Source organism: Passer montanus, unplaced genomic scaffold (assembly GCF_014805655.1).
Source record: "Passer montanus isolate IOZ18808 unplaced genomic scaffold, ASM1480565v1 scaffold8, whole genome shotgun sequence".
NCBI classification, from domain to species: Eukaryota; Metazoa; Chordata; class Aves; order Passeriformes; family Passeridae; genus Passer; species Passer montanus.
The window spans coordinates 12,260,179-12,283,460 of NW_024373256.1; the positions used below are offsets into that span (position 1 = coordinate 12,260,179).

Sequence of the window (23,282 nt, forward strand, 5' to 3'; positions counted from 1 at the left end):
CTGAGCTGCAGGTACAGACATTTATTGACTGCTCTCCACGTGGCCATGGCCAGCCTGAGGTGGATGTGATGCCACAGCCAGGGCACCCAGCTTTTCAAAGAGCAGCATCCCTCAGGGAATCCTGATTTTTAACAAGCTCCAGGGCTCAGGACACTGCAGCCCCCAGCTGCACGCCCTGGGAGCTGTGCAGGGTCCTGGGCTGAGTGCCATGCCATGCTTTTTGTGGTGGCAGAGGATCCCCAGCTGCACGCTGTGCAGGGTCCTGGGCCGAGTGCCATGCCATGCTTTTTGTGGTGGCAGAGGACTCAGTTATGGGTCACCCTCCTAAAGTGGTGATGACACTGTGAACATGGTCTGTTTGCTGTTTGGGCAGAGATTAAACCACTGACATCCTGCCTGCTGAATTATTCCCTACTCAGTCATGATAAACACGCTGAAATGGTGCTCGTGTCCTCTGAGCACAGGAAGCACTTTTGGTGGGCTCCATATCCAACAGGGATTCAAGGGATTTCCTTCACAAGGCCTGCATGATTCTCACCAGAATATTACTGCAGTACACCTTTCCTTGAAGCAGGAAAGCCATAGGGAATTCCCAGCTGCCAGGGTGGTGTGGGCTTCCTGTAAGGCAGCTCCCAACACAATTAAAAGCCGCACTGTAAAAATAACCAGTGGCTGTGGCACCGTGGGGTGGGATGGAACGAAGTTAAACAGAGGTAGAAAAGCAAAGGAAAGGAGAAGAATATTCCACAGTTTTAAAACAATTATTTGCTATTGATGCAGAAATATCATTATTCTCAGTATGAGTCAAAATACATTAGCATTCCATCTGCCAATGCTGCAGCAACCATTTTTCTCCATTTCTGTTTGACCTCAAGCCTTTTATGCATAAATGTCAGGGCTCTTTACAATTAATCATGTCTACCACAGACTAATTGTGGACAACAGTAGTGCAATTAACACAAATTTGCTTCAAATATTCATGAACATTCAAAAAGCATTCATTGACACAAGTGTTAGTTACCTAACCACAAAAACTGACAATTCTTTTCTCTTTCAAGCAGCCTCTGCACTAGGAAGCTGAGCACACCACCAAGGGTGAGAGAAAGATTGGAAAATATTTCACCAATTCTTAAAATACAATTGCTTCAGTGTGACTTACTATAAATATGTATTGGGAGAAAATAAGCAAAATAACAAATATGAAAACTATTCCTCTTTTAATCTTTAGAGTAGGGTAAACCAGTGAATATAAGACACAAAAACATATTTTGTCTAATAAAAAAAATAAATTCTACTTCAATTTTTAAAATTATTTTGAGCTGGTTTAAATAAAAGAAAAAATATATCTTTACAAATAAGAAACAATTAGACCTGTACTGTTTGTCTTGATTCATTCTCAGGACTACGCCTGGTATTGTGTTAGTATCTCAGCAAGGAACTAATGGCAGAAGTCTCTGTAAGCATAGAAAGCTTTTGTAAAGCCTGACCTAAACACAAAAGATGTAGATGACATTTTCCTCTTTTATTTTTATTTTTTAATACATACTTTACATTAAAGAATTTCTTGGACAGTTGTGCTATTTCTAATCAGGCCCCATGGCAAATATTCACCAACCCTCATAGGAATAAACTATTCTCACTTCAAACAATTGTTACAGTTTGAATCCAATTGACTCTAGACAAAAGTACTGAGATAATCAGCATATTAAAGCCAACACTATAACCATATGTTAATTATGTAAATGATTCATTTTAATCAGCTAGAACCATGTAAAGAGTTACAAGGAATGCAAATGTAGGGAGTTATTAAAAATCTCATTATTATTCATCTTGGTTCCATGCGTGAATGTATCCATCCAAACAGATGAATTAATAGTTAGATGAAAGATGAAAGAGCTAGAGGGGAAGTCTGTGGGAAACCATCTGTCTTGCTTTGTATCCCTCCCAGGCTTCAACCAGCCTGCAAGAGCTACATGGAGAACAACCCCAGAGCACAGACAGGGACTGTCTACACAGCACCTCAACCAGGAGGTAATGCTGCCACTAAAATAAAAAAAAAGAAAAAATGAAAAAAAGAAGAAAAAAAATTATAACTCCTCTCAATGCTTCCCAAACTGGGCCAGCAGGTACAACGGGATACCAGAATAAGTTCAGATGAAGTTACAGGAATGGAGTTCAGTGCTGATCCAAAATAGATGGCAAGTGTTGATTTACACAAATTGGTACACATTTGGAAGACTTACCTAAAGAAGGGCCTCTTACTATTGTCAATCAGATGTTAAAAGACAGGACCTACTGTGACTGGAACCTGAATTAGTAACTGCACTGGTTCTCTTAACTTCAGCAGAAATCCTGAAAGTCTGAAAGATTTTTTTAAAAACAAAGCCTTTTAGCAACACTATGGGAGCCCATACTTTGTCTCTTTCTTCCAGGGAACATGGGGGAATTACAATGAATTAAGTCTTGTTCCTGCAAGGGCTATTTTTCATTTATCCATTCTCTAAGTTCCCTGAGCAAAGAAAATGAATTCTACACAATAGTGATTTGTAATAGAAAAAGTAAGGGCCACATGCCTTGGTCGTTCCTGACTGTGTCACCATTTTTCAACCCTCTCAAGACAGTGCAACACCACCTGTACCATGTAAGAAGATAAGGATTAGCTGGAAAGGTGGTGTTTAAAGCTACAGAAGGAATAAACTTGCAGGGTAGATTCACCCAGCAATTCCTCTCAAATCTTCCATAGCATATTATTTAAATTTAAAAGCACAACTTACTGTTAATAGCCTTGGTTAAATCCAGCTACTACTACTCTGCAGGTGAAACTCAAACTCCATAAACGAACCTCATAAAGAACATAATTACAACACAAAAAAATATGTCCTTACCCAAGAAATAATTTTCCTTCTAATATAAAGAGTTAACAGAAGTAATTTTAAAAATGTTTGCCAGTTTCAGAAGCTTTATAAAGCTTTGTTCTTCATACTCTAATTCTTTCATGTTTTCCTGCCTGATGTCTCCTAATGCAGTTTCACTGGAATCATTCTATTTTTGATCTTTAATCCTTTTATATGTTTTTTTCTTTGCTTACTCTTGCATGCCTTTGTAGTTTATGTAATTGGGTCTTTGCACCATTTTAGCAGGGTTTAGCACTGCACAGCTTGTCAAATTTAAGTAGAAGTGAGAATAATCTATCACTGCTATAATAAATAAGCGAGTAAATTCACATATCACCGACCTAAAGTGAATGTTTGCCACAAAAAATTGTAAACTGCAATTCCCCTCATTCTGCCAAGGCTGGCAAAGCTTTTATACATTCTGTAATCCAGAAACAAATGCAACTGCACAGAAAGTACTTCAAATCCCCCAAAGTTCATTAAAAATGGCTACACATGTGCAGTGAAACAAGATTTCATTAATTTCTTCTTGAGGTGCCTGTGTAAATTCAACTTGGGGAAAACTGTTTGACAGCTTTGTAACTATTGACTGACATTCTTCAGCAAAGCTTCAGTGAGCACAGAACATGATTTAAGCACATCCCAGTGATGATAAACATGGCAAATAAAAAGAGCATTCCTACACCATCTGAAATAAAGAGCATTTTGGTAATTATTAAGCACCTAGCAAATCTTTGCAAATCTTTAAAATCATTGTAAATTCTACCTTAATATATACTAAATACAATAGATTTTACTATAATAGTCAATCAACAAGTATTCCATTCTCTTTACAAGCAGATTTTGTATTTTACAAAATAGTTTATAATCCTGATAGAAAGTTTAAAAAATCACTCCTGCTTTCCCACTGTCCACAAAATTTAAAACTACACACAAGCCCTTATCACAAGTTTCCCACAAAACATCACAATAGCATTTTAATTCTATACTATATGCAAACAGATCAAAATCTGTTCCTGAAAGGATGAAATTGGCTGTGAAAACTTTCCTGAAATGAAAATACACAATTCACATTAGGTTCTAAGAGAAACAGGACTCTTTTTTGCTCTAGACAGAAATGTCTCTCATATAATTAAATGCACAGGCATCGTTCCATACATGCATGAGACAAAATATAATATATATGAAGCAAACTGAAGGGAGTTTCCAGCCTTCCACTCATGATTTTGTCCACATTACAAGGATCACTTCTTATTTATGCAGGCATTGGTGCATAAACCACAGCATAGGTGAGCACAGTAAATCACAGGGAGAAAAAGGAATGGCAGAAAGATTGTAGAGATAGAATCCCAGATTGGGTTGGGAGGAATCATAAAGCCCATCTCATTCCACCCCCTGCCATGGGCAGGGACACCTTCCATGGTCCCAGGTTGCTCCAAGCCCCGTCCAACCTGGTCTTGGGCACTTCCAGGGCTGGGGCAGCCACAGATTCTCTGGGAATCTCTGCCAGGGCTTCACCCCCTCACAGGGAAGATTTCCTTCCTAATATCTAATGTAAACCTACTCTTCTTCAATTTAAGGCCATTAGCACAATAACACGACAGTTTTAATTTACTAAAATCTTGTTATTATTATCAACCTATTGTCATCATATTGCAAAAGTTCCATACTGTTGTCTCCTTACCACAAAAGTTTCATACCTTCTTGGTCTTTTCTCATGGGCAGCTCCTCAGAGCACTGATTCCTTCTCCCTCACAAAGCAGCCAACTGACCCCAGTTCCTTCTCAACCAGCCAACCCACTCTTTCACAGCTCTCTTCTTCTCCCTGGTCACAGCTGTGGCCTGTTCAAGTCAGGCCTGTTCCTAATCTTTGGTAATTGGCCCAGCTGCAACTCCTTAGGGGTGAGATTATTTTCTGCACTATCTTATCTTATATTCTATCCCCCCACATCAACCCAAAACAGAAGAAATCCCAGCCTTAATGTGATAGTCACCTGTGTTCTGTCATGATATAAATGGGGAATTACAAAGTAACTTTATACAAATATTTCCTTAAAAGATGCTCCAGTATCTGTACCTTGTGTCTGGGACAGAGTCAAAAGACACTCTCATCTTTATACATTTCTCACCACATTGGACCCTTTCCAAGCTCTCCCCAGTGGTGGTCAAGAGAAGAGAAAGCTCTCATTCTTCTCTGAAATTACACAGTGAATTCCACAAGAACAAGACTTGGCAATGGTCACCTGCAGGCCCTCAAGAATTGCTGTGAAGTTCCAATTTGCCATCACTCACTAACCCTGATTTGCTCACAGAGTTATTTCTGCTGCACACACCTCAACACATTAGCACTCCTGTGAATACATAAGGAAAAAAGGCAAGGTTCTTTTTCAGGGTAAGAAGGTTTCTCAAAGCCAAAATGTCACAGATATGGGGGTTTTTGAGTCACTTTACACAAAGCAATACAAATAAAAACCAGCAAATAAATCCCACTTTGCTAAGGCTCATTTATTTCACTTCACTTAGTATTTCTTCATCTCTCTTTTCTGTGACCTCTTATCTGTCTTTTCCTGATCACAGACTATTTTTGATCCATGCTTCAGCAATTCATATCCTATCATCAATATTAACACTAGAGGAAAACTTGAGAAAATGTGATTGTATCAGAGTGCTAGGATCCTAATTCAGGGAAGCACTCCAGCATGTGCTTTACTGTAATTTCAGTACCTCCTTGAAAGGGAATATTGCCAAACACATGTCAAAATGCTTCTTTACTGGAGGCTGTCAAATGAAATATGGATTAATTACAATTTGTAGCATGAAACTTTACAGCACTGTGGCTTCAAAAGAACTAAAGAATTAGTGTATTTATAGTTTATGTTTTGTCACCTATGTTAACAAATTAAAAAGAAAAAAGGAGAAATTGTATATTTAAGACAATAATTCAGTAAAAATTAAGGTCAGGTAACCCAAGGATTACCCATGTGGATTTTGTTTGCTGTTCTGCCTTTAGTATAATCAGTTATCCCTACCAGTAACACACCATGACCCTTCCCCTCAGTGCTGAGGTTACACAGGAGACCACGTTGGTCTCATAATCAAATCTGTGCCTTTCTGCTGTGACTTCAGTTCCAGTGTCCCCTCAGCCATGGCCGTGGCTGCACACCCCAGCTGTGACCTCGAGGCTGGAACCCTGCCCTACTGGACAGGCCATGCAGCACAGTGAGGTGTGTTCCTGCATCCCTGCAGCCCCGGGGACGTGGGCATTGTGAGCCTGATGGAAACAAACCCAGATGGAAGCACGGGATGCTCCTGTGGTTGGGACATGCAGAGGCACAGGATGCTTTGCCAAAGCCATGCACACAAACAGATGCTGTCACACATCCAGCAGCACCTCTAAATTAAGCTTCAGCTGAGCTGCTGAAGAAGGGATATGCAAAAATCACTAAAGAGCTAGCCTGTGCTTTAAGCGTTTTTCCTCCTACTTGACAAAATTTGACAGCCAAAAACGGCAGACAAGGCTTCAGAGTGCTGATTATTTAAATAGATTACTTTACAAATGTCACTCTTTGCAAACACATAGGCAACATGATTGCTGTTTCTTTCAGCACTGTATTAGAAACAGACTCAATAAATGGGATGTTTAAAAAAAAATCCAAACATTTATGAATCGTTTGAACCTACTGTACTGTGTCTTGTTTACTGCTGCTCTAGGAAGCTTTTCTTAAAATAACGTGTTAAGTCTCAGAGGGATTATCCTGAAATGAAATTTTTAATAACAGCAAAATAAACTCATCCTTCACAGTGCTCTGTGTCTCATGACTTACTGTTAACTCTCACCTCTCCTCCCATCATACATCTGTATGTACTAGCAAAATTTTATTACCTTCTACTCCAATTTCAGGTATCTGAAGCAGAGTTATGCTTCATACATGATCTTGAGAAAATAAATTAGATGCCTAAATAATTCTGCAGACCTAAAAATCTTACCCACAACTGTAGGAGGCCAAGACAAACTCTAGAAGGTGAAGGAATGAGGATTGCCCTACTACAGGGAGAGAAGGCTGAGGCTGGCATTGCTATCTCTAGGTAGATAATGGCCCACTAGTCAAAGGGTGGAAATAATGTTTTTTGTATGCCCACTCTCCATAAATCAGTGGGAGGGTAAATTGCACGAGAAAAGATGTGTAGCTCAGGCATGGGGGAAAAGGAAACCCCCCAGTGCAAGTGTAAAATGCCTGCAGAGGTTAGAGAGTCCCTGCCTTTCCAGGAGGGGCTCAGCAAACGTCTCAGGAGCGATGCAGGCAAAGCTGATCTTGCTTTCAGGCAGAAAAGCAGATGATGTGATTCCACTAGCTTTCTTCCTCCCCTATTTCCTCTATGTCTCTGATATATATCTCTTCTAGGAGGTAGCACACTTCTAGAGCTTCCTCATTTGTTTGAGGATATTTTGCATTTTTAATCTCACAGAGAGAAATCACAGCAGGAAACAGTGGCTGGGAGCAAAAACAAAGAGAAATAGAGCCCTGTAATGTCCAAACTGCAAGGGTAATTAAACATGCAAACAGTTCAGTAGGGCAGCAGTGAAACTGAGGGAACCAAAATTACTTGGGTGTTTAAAATATGATTAAATATCTTCCAAAAGGTCTGCTTTAAGCCAGCCTCCAAGTTCTGTAGCATGTACATTCAAGAGGACAGGCTGAATTTGCATAATGATCCTTTCTGGCTTGAACATCTTTCAATCCATGAACTGGAAACCCCTCTTCACAGCAAGAAAATTTTCTTGTATAAATGTATACATTCATTTCCTAATTCTGAACGTGAAAAAATAATAATAACAATAAAAGATAACAAAAAACCCTCAGGTTTTGTTACATTAGAGAAATGGCTTTCACCAAAGACTGTGGAATCAATTTTAAACAAAGTGTTCTGCCCTAAGACAGAGAGAGAAAAAGAACCATACCACATTCAATTTGATTTTTCTATTTCTGCAGTGGGTAACATATAATCAAAGTCTTCTGTCCTGTTAGAGTACAAAAGCTAACTATTAAACAAAGCCACAAAGTGTGTACACAAGTTTTTTCCCAAAAGGGTCTGAAGGGTAATTAACTACTCCATCACATTCTTGAAACACAACTGTTATTTAGCAAATAAAAACAAAACAAACAATTTTTCTTAATTTAAAACTTGTATCCTCCCCTCCAAGGAAACACGGTGCTGATGCAGAATTCTTCAAGCACACAAAAGAACAAAGATGTAACCCTAACAAATACTGACAATGCAAGAGAATCAGTATATTCACAGCCAAATTAATTCTTTAGCTGCAATCATTAGGTCAGGGAGTAAAATAGACACCACTTAGGCAGTACATTTGAGACCCACCTCAGCAGCTAACACTCATCATTCTCAAGAAATAATTCCAGAAAGATTTGAAATACTTGCTAGCACACAGTGTTCCTTAAAAATACATCTGGGATCTGTTTCTGAAGGTGTCTGGTTCCCGACTCACCATCTATTTTTGTGATGAGGATGCCAGATCATATTTTTTTTGCAACGGAATGGAAGAATGGTGACCAGAAGATAATTTTAATTAATAAGATTAGAAAAGGTTATGCCATTTAGTAATAGAGAAGTGTTTAAATTACATTAAAAGAGAATGTTTCTAAAAGACATGGGAAAATAGTAGAAGGTACATAGACTACCAAAAGTGCCAAACATTGTGAAAAATATACAAAAGTCTTCAGAATGTTTCAAGAAAATGAAGCACTAGACAGATAATTTTGCTTTATCAGAAAAGAAGTGTTCATAAAACAAATAAAGTTATGAAATATGGGTTTAAATAATTACATAGTCTGGCTCAGACCCAGAACTAATTTTAAGTATTTTAGGTATCTGATCTTGACATCTAGAACTCAGGGGAGGAAAACCTCTACATAGCACACAACTAACAAAGTGAAAATGTAAACCAGAAATTCTCATCCCTCCTATCCAGAAGCACAATGTTACACATTTATTAAAACTTTAAGATAATCTTTCCCATGCTAAATAAGACTTAAAGCATCACCTCTGCCCTCCTTGATCTCCCATTTCTTATTGGAACCCAGAGAATAAAAATACCTTGCTCAGCATTTTGCTAATATTTGTCTAGGTAAAGCACTTTATGTTAAAAAAAAAAAAAAAATTAGTTTGGTTCTGCACCAACCAACCAATAATAATGCAAATGACAAATTTGCAACCAGACACCTTAAGCCAGGATTATGCCGACCTCAAGATGACCGCAGAACAGCACATAAAAAGTACATTTCACAGCCACTTAAACAAGACAATGCTCCTCGAGAAGGAGCACCAGAGATAAACACATTGCCACCACAAGTTACCACGCACTGAATAATTTTTAGGCATGTATAAAGACCATATGCTGTGTCAAGCAAGGTTCCAGGCACTCCTCGGAACTCCATCGGTTCCAGTGGATAACAAAGAGGTATTTAAGAAATATTCTCCCACAGGAACAAATCACGTTTTCCAGAAAATGAGAGGACTCTCACTTTTTTCCCCTATGAAATGCAGGTAACTGTGTCTCATCACCTGCACGTGGGACTTAGGACAAGTGTTGCCCTATTGCTGCCCTGAGTAAAAATGATGTGAGATGTTAAACCCAACTTATAGCCATCTAAAGAGGAAGTTAACAAAAAACCTTATATGGAGAACTAAGGCCAGAGGGACAGGGGAAGACCCTTTGTAGACTTGTGTCTTATTACAGGAAAATGAGAGCAGAATAACAAAGAGGTTTGGTTTAGAATTCTCCTGCATATTTCAGTGAAAAGACTTACTGGCTGCCCAGAACCTACAGACTCTGTTTACAGACCTGGCACAGAGCTTCTTACATTATTAAAAGCCAGGCATTACACAACAGAAAAGCAATGTCTGCCTTGCATTTTTGTGTCATCCCTCCCCACCACAGAAAAGAAAAAAAAAAAGACTGATATGAAATGCCCACTGACATTTTTAGGTCAACACACGTTCACAACGTCTGTATAATATTCTGATACAACAAAAATAGTCAATCACTGCAATTTTCTGCCAGCAAAGCATGCTTTTCCACAATGGCCAACTCTAATGGGTTCAATTACAATACAAATCAAAAAAATATAAGAGCCTTTGGTTCTCAGTGTCTTTTTCAACAGAAGATGCTATCACATCACTGGAAATGACAAATTCCAATCTCTGCATAAACGTTTCATACATGAGTTCAAAAGTGTGTAGTCCCTTCCTCCCTTTACTACCACTATACCTCTGAAATCAAAAAGTAGCTCACATTTCAGACATAACATGCAAAAAATATATCCCTGCAGTCATCATGAAGATTTGCCATCATAAAGCTGATTACAGTGACAATTACACTGAATGTGGAACATTACAAGGCGTAATATCACAAGCTTTTAAAGTCAGTTGGCAACATTACACCAAATGCCTCTCAAAAACTAGATTTTGAGTGCTAGCATCCTTTAAATGCATAATAAATTTGCTCATGGATTGAAAGTACCTCCTAAATCTATAGTTGTATATAGTATTGCTGTATCTTAAGGACACGTGCAGTACGTGGGGGCACAGACTCTGAGCTGTCAGTCAGGTCTCCTTTGTTATTCACCCAGTGACACTCAAAAACCTGCCACAGATCAAAGTTCGTATGAACTTCCTTCCTCTCAAACCTGTGCTCCCCTGTTGGGAAGATTCTCAGCAGCCTTGGCTTACAGCACAGGATGTCTATACTGGGCTTAATTGTGCCTAACAATCCTCTTGGCCAGTGCAAGGCATTTTCAGATGGGAAATGTGCACCAACATCTGTTACATTTCCCTGTGCCCGATTTCAACTGTTCCTTCACAGAGGAAGGCGTAAAAATAAAAACATTAATCTCTGGAGTAAAAAGCTCATGTAAAAAACTCACTCCAGTCGACCCAGCACAGTAAGTCAGCTAAAAATGGTGCTCAGAGAATCCTGCAATAGATGGATTTCATTTCCTGTAACAGCAGCATTCCAGAGGTTTGAGTGAGTTTCAACAACTTCTCTTTACAAAATAAGTCACCCAGGAGCCAGGGAGGACACTCACTTTCCCAGACACACTGACCAGTGCTAGAATGAAACCCATCCATCTGTTTCTTTTCTTACAGAAGGATCAGTTTTGAGAAATTTCTTTGGGTATCAACAATTACAGGTAACCTTTAGAAGCATTCAGAAGTAAATCCAATGCTTGCCTTCATTTTAATTAAGATTCTAGGGTTCAATTAATTTGAATCATTTCTGCACACACCTCTTTAAAATGAATGGGAAACACCAGAACTGAGTTGACAAGGGAACATCAAGGAGGAAGAGCAATTTGCCAATGAATGGCTGGTCTTTTAAGAAGGGGGCCTAACCCCAGCTGCTGTGTTTCAACTAGCCTCAAATCCTCTCGTGTTTGGGTAGCAAAAGCGGGACAGAGATTTAAGTTTTAAATGAAAAGAGATGACAAAGAGAAGACGGAAGACAGAATTTTTAAAGAGGTGGTCACAGACAGTTTAAGATAGTTTCAGGATTTCAAGTGTGTTTTTTTCCTGGTTTTAAACATAAGGCCAAAAAAAACAGATAAACACCTCCCTCCCCCTAAACAGCTCAGTGTCTAGATAGAAGATTTTTTAAAGAGCAATAATCAAAATAGTAATTTATTCTTGTGTTCCAGAAGGAGGGGTTGCCCCAATTCCATTTCATTTCCCTCAGAGAGAGGAAAGCTGGTGCTGTGTTTTCCATGTTCACCTCAGAGCAGACTCTTGCGTGACTTGTCACAACAGAACATGTTTGATTGCTCATTCTCCTGTTTCTGTCTCAGGACAAGGTAGGAAAGGGAGCCTTCCTTGGAATGAAGATCAAACAGTGAACCCATGCTCTCTATAGCATGGACCTGAGCAAACACTTTCCAGGTACCACAAACTTAAAAAACACTCCGTAGTAATTAGTTGCTACAAGAATATAACAAAATATAAATTATTCAAGATCCTGAGGAGATCACACCTTTTCAAGTATGACTCAGCCTCTATAGAATCAAATTTTGTTGGGAGTCTGTAAACAATCCTTATAACTTCCTTAAGAATTTGCCTTTTCTGGTTTTTGTATACAAACAGAATTCTCTTCCATCCTGGGGTTCATGATGGCTCTAAACAGGTTTCATGTTTTGGGGTGGGGATTTTTTGTTTTGCTCTTTTAGTAACTGAAAAAAAAAATTTCATTCTGAGTATTGAAATACAGTTGTAGAGGTTTACCATCTTACTGTACCTCAGCTGTCAGCAAGATGTAAATTAATTTTTAAAATGCACTCATATACCATTTTTCAGTACAATTCCAAGTCAAAGAGATAGAAAATCCAGCAAAAGTGATCTTATTTCCTTTTTAAAAGCTGTTCAGTATTTCTCAAAATATTAAAAATGTACTTCTAAAATCTTTTCACACAAAAATGGTGGTTAAGCACTGAGCCAAATCTCCCAAAAATAACATCAACACAAATCCTGTACACATAAAATACATATCCAACACTTAGGAGGTCCCATCATGCAGGCTCTGTTCAGCATCCAGCTGAGCTGAATCCCCTGAGCTGCCCTGACAGAGCAAAGTTATCTCCAGGGAGTAGCAAAGGACTCCTCAGGTTTGCTAGCTCACTTCAGTCAGCACCACACTGAGGCTAGCAGGGAAAGAAAGAATGATTCATTCTGTGTTATTATCTCCAGGATCATTCACAAATGCAGGAAGATGTGCTTTCCCTCACCTACAGTCACCTTTTATTTCTCAACTAAATGTCATCTTGCTTTTAACCAACTACAGGGCTATAGCTTTTAAAAAGCCTGACTGTTTTTTTCTAAACCTGTTCTTATTATTCTCTTCGGAGCACTCACCCATGTCTAGGTTCTGTTTTAACATAATTGTAAGGTTTTTCTCTAGAATGGGAGTAAAATGTTTGGAAATTCCCTTTTTCCTCTTTCTTGGTTTCAAGTGTCAATATGATTTGTTCTCAAAGTGTTTGAAACATGCTCATGTTCAGCACCACTGGCAGTGAAAATAAAGACAGCTGATATGTACCTGCACAGCTGCTGGTAATTTACAGAGAAACCCTTGGATCTGCATTTTGGCAGCACGCTTTTGACTGGGTTGGATGTTTTGAAGCTTACATGTCTGGAGATGCATTTTACTGAATCTGCTATGCACTCAAATAGTACAGACAAAGATAAGTGTCACCGACATTTCTCGTGATAAACCAATATATGGACAACCTGCCATTTGCTCCTCCATGACTTTTGAAGGCTACTAATTAGCAAACTGGAGGGCACTACATGCTTTGCAGTAATATGGCCAAGTGAGGACAGAGACATAACAAAAGCATACTTCCAGCTTTGTAAGATGAAAAAGCATTGGAATTATAAGCATTAAATAATAATTTTACTCCCTCAGAACTAAGAAAAAAAGACAAAAAAGCAGTAAAGTTCAGATCAGTTCACTGCCTTGAGTACTTTTAGCTTTATCTTAAGAAGTTGCTTTTAGAGAAGGATACCTATCAAACTCTAATTAGCTTTTCCTTGATGACTAACATTCCTTGAAATGCACCATGTTTTATTTAGTTCAAGGCCTCAAATAAAATGAGAGCATGAACCATTCTGACTCCTGAATATACAGGTAAGAGACTTCAATTTTTTTTCTCAGCTTGGTCAGCAACAAAACAACATGCAGATTTAAAAAAATAAATTACATTCTTTACTGATCTATTAAACCCATCAGAATTGGAAGATGAAGTCATTCTACAAGCTCTCTAGCTCATGCAGCTAGAGAAAGACAAGGAACCAGGATATCAGAATTTACCCAAATCCACAATAACCTAAGTCTTATGAAACACAGGGAGAAAGACTGATAGAAAATTTATCTGGGTCAATTTTCAATTATATATTTACAGTGTTCATGACCTGTCACTCCACTAAAAAAGTCCCCAACATTTTTTGAAATTATCCATGAAATCTGACTGTCAAATATTTCTCAGGTGTGGTTTCACCACTCTTAGGTAGCAATAGAGCAATGCAATTTCCAATTAGTTCAGGTGAAAGTACTTATACTTGAAATAACTGCACCCTTACTGTATTTTTTGCACAACCTGATCTACTGAAATAGACATTTCATGTTTTTACAACACCCTCTTTGAAAGCAGGTCTGAGGAAACAGTTACCTGCACACCTCAGTTAAAAAAAGCAAGCAAGCAGACAAGCCAAAAGATGTATTTGAACTGGGTTTCCAACATTAGCTCATGTAACACAAGATAACTTACCAGAGGGTAAATAGGTGAAATATTAAAGCAAACTCCATTAAAATGACTGTTCTATATTTAGATGTACAAGCATATTTTTATATCAGTTGTGAATCATTCTACTGAAAGCAAAAGAACTTCAAAGCTGTATCTCCTGTCATAATTTGGCCATCAGAAGTTTTATTACTGATGATTATGCATGAGTCAGAAAAGAGAAAAAAAATCAGCTGAAATTCCAGATCCTTGGAAACAGCAATATCAGCTTGCTGGCTTCTAGCTGGGGGAGCCAAGTCAAACAATAGGCTTTTTCAGAGAATCCAAATCTTAAAAGCTTTGTCTTACTTAGAGGATGAAAAACAAATAAAGAGAACTTATCCTAATTATAGCTATTGTCATGTCTAGAAATAATTTTTTTTCTTACAAACTCAAATATTCTTGTATTTATTCCCTTTAAAACCCCCTGCAGTCAGAAAGGCCCAGATTTACCCAGTTTTTGCCATAGTAAAACACTCCATTGCAGTGCATTATCCAACACACCAGCTAATGATCATAATTATAGATCATCATGTCTAAAACTCACTAATACTGATATCACATGCAAAAGTGGAAAAGGAAAAAAAAATCTGCCTGCTGAGTGTCAGATGAAATCTGGCAGGTGAAAAAAGCCCTGACTATAACAGAGCATCGACTGAGCTGACAGAATAACAGGTCAAAGAGGTAATGCAGCATTGCCTTAGCCATTGGAATTATGTCACCCATTGACTGCCAAAATAAAGGCCAGTGAGAAAAAATTATCTGCAGGTGGCAGGGCAGAATAACCACTTTTTTCTTAGTCGAAGTAAAACTATTTAGATAAGCTATTTTTCTGGTTACAATTGTCTTTTTGGTCAATGGGGAAGACATTCCATGTCATTACCCTCCCTCTTGCCCCTGAGGGCTCACTCAGCAGGTATTTGATGATATCTGCACTTATTAGCAAGAATTAAAGGCAAGTTAAGAGAACAAACTCTTGCAATAGCAATAACCAAACACTTTCCAGCTGTCTGCAGCCTCTTGAGCAGCTGAAAGGTTTCACCAACACTGCTTACTGCCTAGATCTACGGATTTAAAAAAAATAATAATCAGAAACTATATGGAGGAGATCACCTTGAGTGTTATCAACAGGCACACACAGGACAATGAAGCCATCAGGCCTGGCCACCACAGGTTTAAAAAGGCAGGTCCTGCTTGACTGGCCCGATGGCCTCCTAAGGTGACCTGCTCCATGGATGAGGGCAAGGCTGTGGCTGTGTCTGCCCGACAGCATTTCCCACAGATCTGTCCTGGAAGCTGGCTGGCCGTGGCTTGGACGGGTGCAATGTTCTCTGGGGATGGCCAGGCCCAGAGGGTGGGCAGTGGAGCTGCCCCAGCTGGGGCAGGTCACCACCCCGATTCCCCAGGGCTCAGCACCAGCACAAGCTCTGTTCAGTATCTTCATCCACGCTCTGGAAAAGGGGAAGATCCCTCAGGAAGGTTGGGGATGACACCAGGGACCTGCTGGAGGGCAGGAAGGCCCTGCAGAGGGCCCTGGCCAGGCTGGCTGGGCCCAGGGCAGCGGCCAGAGGAGTCCAAGTCCTCTTTGGCCAGCAAGGCCGGGTGCTGCCCTTCAGCCACCGGCAGCCCCTGCAGCAGGAAAGGCCCTGGGGATGATGAACATGACCCAGAACGTGGCCAGGACACCTGGCTTGTATCAGCCACAGCGTGACCAGCAGCACCAGGGCACTGACTGACCCCCTGTGCTGTGGGGCCACTGTGCTGACCCCCACCTCAAATCTTGGGGTGACTTTTGGGCTCCTCAGGACAAGAAGGACACTGAGGGACTGGAGTATGTCCATGGCAAGGAACGAAGCTGGGGAATGGGCTGGAGCACCAGAAACAGCAGGGGCTCAGCCTGGAGAAAAGGAGGCTCAGGGGGAACCTTCTCATTCTCTACAACTTCTTGGCAAGAGGTTGTAGCCAGGTGGGGGTCGGGCTCTGCTCCCAGGCAACAGAAAAAGAGGAAATGGCTTCAAGTTGTACCAGGGGAGATTTAAATTGGATGCTAGAAAGGGGCTGTCAAGCATTGGAACAGGCTGCCCAGGGAAATGGTTGAATCATCATCCCTAGAGGTATTTGAAAAGGGGAAATTAAAAATTAAGCATAGATGTGGCACTTAAGGACATGCATTAATGTTGAACTTGGCAGTGCTGGGTTAACAGTCAGACTTGATAATCCTAAAAATCTTTTCCAAGAAACAATTCTATGATTTCCAGACTTTTAAACACTGTTTACAAAAATGTTCAGCTATCAAAACAATAAAGATAACATTATCACTAACACCACCACTTCACATGTGCTAAAAGCACTTTTGATACAAAAGGGAGGAAAAACTTTGCAACTCTCAGACTGAGAGAAGAAATGTTAGATATGGTCTCAAAAAGTGAGACAAGATGCACACTCAGATAGGATTGCAATAGTAAAACATATTCATCCTCCACTCACAAAGCACTGGGAGCACAGTACTAGTAACAGGAGAGGCAGAACAACACAATCAAGCCAGAATAAATCTGCATCTAAGCTAAATCATCTCCTTACTGCATTTCAAAGAGGCAATTCAGCCAATGTAAACAGAAATTACTCTCTGATTTCCACTAGATCATAATCTAAAACCAACAACCAACCAACCACCACTGCAGGCAACACTGGAAGAACTCAAACCTCTCTTTACTGCTATTTCTAATGTATTATTCAAATTAAACCTACCAAATTACAAAAGCCTTTTCATGTAAGGTGACACAACAAATCCATAGCATTCCCCAAGACTGGATTGCCAGAATCCAAGTGTGAATTTGCAGGTAGCCTAACACACTAACACCTACAAGTATTCAGAATGTACCCACTGCTAGCACTTCCCAAAAACAGCACTAAAACAAGGATTTTCCAGATGGGTAAAGTGATGGCACCGTGATGAAGTCTGCACCACTAGTTTTCACAGCATATTCTAGGCAATTCTCTCAGCCCTAAAATAAAATGGAACAGTCTCCATATTACCACTTTTTCAGTTGTCAGTCAAGCACACTGGTTAACCAGTTATGGAAAATCAGATACACAGGGAAAAAAAAAAATCAAAGTATTTTCAGAATAATCCAAGCTTAAGAATGATGTACTTAAAAGTACAGTAATTCCCAATATACTGAAATAGTTAATCACCAGCTGATTTTCTATTTTTCATCTCCAACTCTCCCCTTTATCACGACACAAATAAGTAAGAAAATAAAAGCAGAAAAAGGTTTTAGCTTAGCTTTTAACAATTATTTTTAACAATGAACACAAACTTAAATCCTCAGAACTCTTACAAGTTTTCTGATCACTATGTCAAAATAAAAGCACATTTAAAAAAATATTGACCGTATTCATAAATAATCTCATCTTTAAAATCTCTTATATAAAAGTTCCACATTTTCCATTAAATAGAACTGTCTCTCTTTCTAGAGCCTTACAGTAGTTTCCTGAAAAGTCTAAACAATTTCAACTTTAATAACTTTTATAATAATATCTATGAACTCCTCTTTCTCTGCTAAATGGAAATGGAGTTACCTAACCCAGCCATGTAATAAATAATTTAGCAACCATTATGAAAATGTCATCTATTGCATGTGTGCTTCCAAAATATTTTATCATAAATCTGTCATTCCAAGTAACCAGAGCAACTGCAAACATTTTATATTTAGAGCCATGAAAGATGGATCTGATATGACCTCTCAGATATTATTTAACAAAATAACAGTATTCTCTGCATTGTGAACAGTGCAGCCTTAAAACAAACTTTGTAATTTAATGATGACTGGAGCTTGGCTTCACATTTATTCTAAGAACTGTAAGAGGGTACAGGAGCACACTCATCCACCCTGCACACCCTGGCCAGGGCAGAGGACCTTTGCCATCAGCACCCCCTGACTGCACTCATCCGGACATACGGGCTCCCCCTTGGGAATCAAATGACTAAACTGGGATGGGGACCAAGGGCAGGAGAAGAAACCTCTTTTACTGGATTGACACTTAATCCTACATGGCATTTCTTTCATTTCCCTTGCCAGGAGAAGCAGCAGGACAGTTTGGACACAACGTGGACCTTGCTGCCCTCAGCACACACAGTGGCTGCACTGCAGTCCCTGCCTGGGTCCTCGTGGCAGCAGAGCTGTGACAGCCCTGAAGCCACCAGTGGGCTTTTTGTGCCAAGGCAGAAAATATCTCCCCACCCACAGGAGGCATAAAGCTATTTATGCATTATTTGTACTTTCATGTGATCTTTTTTTCCTCAAATAGTTTTAACCAGGAGAAGGAAGGAAGGAAGAGGCAAAGACATTTTCTCACTTAAAAAAGCATTACTAAGTCATAGGCTATCATTCTAGTAAATTTAAGGTATATTTATTTACTGGAAAATAAGTTTGCATGTATATTTAATGCAGTTTGATACACATCAACATCTCTGTAACCCTGGACCTTGTGTCTCTCCAAGAAGAAAAACATTTCACTTTCCACCAGCTCACTCAAACACATCATCTCAGTAAAAGGAATACAAATCTCCTCAATAGAATCCATGCAATTAGGAAAATGCACATGGCTGCTCATATGAGGCATGTCCAGAGATGCACCCACAGTATCCACCCCTTTTTTGGTATTCCCACATTCCACTGCTCCCTAACAAGAGGGTGTGGCAGAAGCAAGCAGGGGGATGCAGGGCAGGGGGTTTACTGATGAATTTAGGAGAGGCTGGAGCAGCTGCTCATCCACAGTATTAAGTAAAATCATAAACAGCACTTGAAGGTGCAGAAGTGCTGTTTATGATTCTTGCTTCACAGAGATCTCTCTTGCTCAACTGTGCAACACAAAACACAAAAAAACCCTCCCAAAACAGCCCCCAAATCTCTAGGCAATGCCCTACACTGCTTTCATACACAACCTTGGAATAAACCCAGTTGGAAATCATGGGGAATCCCTGATCACAGGTACACCTACTTTCTATAGAAATCCATGCAAACAAATAAACTGGCATCTTATAAGCCTATAAAATATTAAAACTGCCTCATATTCAAAAATAGTTCAGGGTTGTGGTTCTCAACCTGCAACCCAGGAAAAAAAAATAGCCAAACATTTACATAATCAGTTTATAAAGACATATTTCTGAAGAAAATTTCCATTAAAATTTAGAATGTTACGTAATTACTGCTTAGAAGAGGATGATATAAATATTCCTATCAAATGTCCTTTGCATTATTTATTTTAGATACTTTGATTTACTTTAAGAGAAAAACAATAAGCATTCTGGTGTCATAAGCTGACCAGAGATACTGTAAGTGCAGGTAAAATCTTGGGGGACAAACTGCTCAAACCATTTAATGCTGCAATTCACTCATTAGGACAATATCTCAGATCTGTGCTTGGTTTCCAAAATGCCATTTTCAGGTTTGGCATCAGGGAGAGAGAAGACAAGAGATTAGAGAAGTATTCATACAAAGAAAACTGTTCAACTGCATTGCTAATACCTATTTTTTATTTCAGAAGTTCTTGGCTATTTCAGATCCATGATAAATAAGTAACATAGGCTGGATATATCTTTCTAAGAAAAGAATGAAGAGGAAAAAGATTGAAATAAGGCATCCCAAATTTTCAAAGGGCCCTTTCTTCTAATCTAACTGCTTGGATAATGCGTCCAGAGTGGCATTTTGTAATGACAGCAACTTTCCAACAAATCAATAGTTATTTAATTCCCAACAAGCTCTCGAGTCCATTAAACCTGATTACATTCACCCATTTCAGTTGGGTGCAGTTATTTTTCCTACACCGGCACTTAATCTATAACAGGAACTTATGAGAACTTTCAAAAGCAATTTCAACATCAATCAGCATAGAGTGAAAGGCACGATTTGCTTGTAATTATTTATTGGACAGGATGGCAGAGGGTCTGACTGAGCTCCAGCGTCCGACCTTCACCCCCAAATTTTAATGGATATGAAGGCCTTCTGGATGTGTCTCACTGCATAAAAAGCAGCCTCAGCTCACACGTCCCACAAGACACAGATTCCCAATACCTGATTAACGGCCACTGTGCAATGCTATATTTCTATTTTAGACATATGTGGCTGATGTTAAGCTTGAAGTGAAGAACACAACCCACAGTCTTCTATTACTGAAGGGACCTATATGGAAACCCACCCGTTTCATGATGTGATTGCTTCTATGCCAGAAAAGTGCTAGAGAAAAGGAGCACAATAAAGGTTTCCCTCTCCCTCACAGTTAATTTGACTTATCCCTAGCACAGCACAGAAATGCCCTAACACACCTTTGTGTCTTGACCTTGTCAATGCACAATATCCAACAGCAGCCACTTAGATGGTACAATTCTATCAGAGTTTAGAAATGTTGACTTTTCCTAATGTCTTCTAATACTGTAAACAACAGGATACTTATTGCTTAATTAGCATTGACACAATCTATTCAGAATCCCAAGTCTAACAGAAGAAACTTCAGTAGCACCACTTTTTGATAAAAATAAAATAATGGCAAAAGCAAACACAACAACAACAATCTGGTAGCTGCCAGCTGACTCCTAAATATACAGAACTCTTGCCCTGCAGCAAGATCTTACATTTGAGGGCTCAAAGGAATTAATAGGATGCGTATAAATATTCTTTGCAGGTGATATATTTCTATACACACAAAACCACAACTCCTTTTTCATTCCGTGGGACGTGTAACATATGAATTAATGCATATTTAACACTATTCCTATTTGCTGTGCTAAAACACTTAACCTAAACACATCATGGTAAGTTACTTTGTCTTCTGACCTGCCGTGGGAATGCTGACTCCCTCAGAAACCTAGAATGGATAGCAAATCCTCTGCCCTGTGGTCAACCTCGTGAAGCAAAGGCATGAATGTTAAACAGCAGACAAATCAATACAAGCAAATATAGCTCAACTACACCATTTATTCAGCCATGAGAGATGTCAATACACAGATTAGGGTGATCCATCTTTTTGATTTCCTACTGTCTTCTCACTGACTACATGAGAGCTTTTGCCTGTATTAAAAGTGTTTGCTTTCTCAACCATAAAAATTCCAATTATTGCTCTAAGTGCACTAGAGTTAAGTTGCTTGTTGGAAGCGGCCTTGCATTACCTGAACAAGTCCAGCGAAGTATGGTGCTGCAGGCAGAATCATTGGCACTCCATAGGGATGTAGCAAAACTCCTTGAGACGACAACATGGTTTAAGTGATAGTATTACTCCCACTAAAGCTAAACACATCAATTGAAAGTTAGGGGAAAATCTATATACCAACTTCTTCCAAACTCAGAGCTAGAACCAAATAACTTCTGTCAGGGGCAAAGCCCACATCAGCTGTAAAAAAAAGAAAAAAATTGACATCAGCAACACTTAATGTTAAAATTTTCTTCAGAGACAACAGATAGAGACAACAGCTGCAAACCTAACTCTACCCAAAAAGGAAGGTGCTATTTTGGGAGCAGCTTAAGTAACATGACTAGCCAACTACTCTTTATCAGTTCAGATTTTTAAGTACTAAACACATAGAGATTATGTACAGATCTACTGATTAGAAATAATTTTCCTATCAGTTCTGGCATACACATGACAACAGTTACTATCAGAAGCCATTTTCAAAATAATCAGGTTTATCATGATTGCATAATTAGACATTTCCCTGTATTTATAAGCTCTTAAACAATGTTCATGTGAGCGTTTACACTTCAGTCTGTTATACTTGGTACATACTCTGTTTCAATTCATTATATTTTTCTTGTTTGTTTTGAATAAGTGAGCTAACGCAAGCTAATGACTTCTATTAGTGTAAATTATCTTTTAATGGCTTTTCTAACCTTTCACAACATCTATGTTGTTAAATTGATCATAACTATTTTAAAAGAACACATTTTCCCATTAGAGTATTTCAACTCTCTTCTCCAAATCAACTTACACTACTGGTGTAAGAGACAAAGGACTGAAATTTAGGCTGGTTTCCTCCCTAAATCAAAACAGATTTGACTTTAAATGCACTGCTTGCAAGACATTTTATTCTGCAGCTCCTTTTTACTTTAGACAAAACCAACTTAGTCATTAACACCTGTTTTATGTGCTATCTATCTTCTATTGCAGATGTAACTAATGACAAGAATTACAATTGAGCAAGACTTTTTTATTTCAATAAATAATTAGTTAGGTACTTACAACTCCATGTTACAAGTGAAATAAAAAAAAAATCTCCTACAGTCTTCGAATTATCAGGGTGCTTCACACCACTAATTTCAGCTACTTGATTTTGTTGCATAATTACTTTTCCAGATAACTAATTGCAGACAAGATTTGATGTGATACTCAATTATTTAATGTCACATTTTGACCATCGTGGAAGGTTTTCAGTAATTGATTCTCGTGTATCACGGCAGCCGTGCTGCAGGATTTGGAAATGTCCCTGAGCAGCTGCCTGCTGGCCCTCCCCAGTGCCAGCCTTACCCCACTGCTAACTTTAGATGTGGAATTGTGACCCTCAGGGATGCTCCCTGCAGAAGCTGCCAATGAGGCCAGCAATCGTCACATGATGAAGTGATGTTTACCCCACTCCATCTCCTGTTTCAGAACTGCTTCACTTTGCTGTTGGGGATGATGCTGTTCTCACTGCTTATCTGACCACGCTTAGCTATAAATCCTATTTCTTGGTCTTATCTTACCAAGGAAGAGAAACTCTGCAGTTTAATTACTAAGCAAGCTGACACATCATAGATTTTTTTTCCAAAAGATTGTCATTAATTCCAATACAAAACCAGTCACTAACTTTCATAGAGAAATACATTAACAAAAGGCATATATGAGAAAGCAAGTTGCAGTCACAACTCACTGAATAATACTTAATTTCTTAAAAAAAAAAGTTAATTTTAACTATTGCTTATTTGCTTCATCCAGCAGAGTGAGCTGCATTTGAAAAGAAAGCAGATTTCTTTCACCCAGAGATGGAGATTATAAAATGGATTCTGCAAGC

At 39.0% G+C, this 23,282-nt stretch overlaps 1 protein-coding gene across 37 annotated transcripts in view; it reads right to left on the bottom strand.

The window, feature by feature from the left end:
* The window catches only part of RBFOX1 (RNA binding fox-1 homolog 1), a 1,145,409-nt gene that overhangs the window by 215,497 nt on the left and 906,630 nt on the right, over nt 1–23,282 (bottom strand). For 9 of the 37 annotated variants that reach the window (XM_039732152.1, XM_039732149.1, XM_039732146.1 and 6 more), the window contains one exon: nt 21,408–21,628. The exons of 27 other annotated variants lie outside the window; for them this stretch is intronic. In XM_039732152.1, the coding sequence (XP_039588086.1) occupies nt 21,408–21,494 (87 nt within the window). In that variant the 5' untranslated portion in view covers nt 21,495–21,628. The remainder of the gene's footprint in view (nt 1–21,407; nt 21,629–23,282) is intronic. One more of the 37 variants, XM_039732157.1, reaches the window with a different exon arrangement.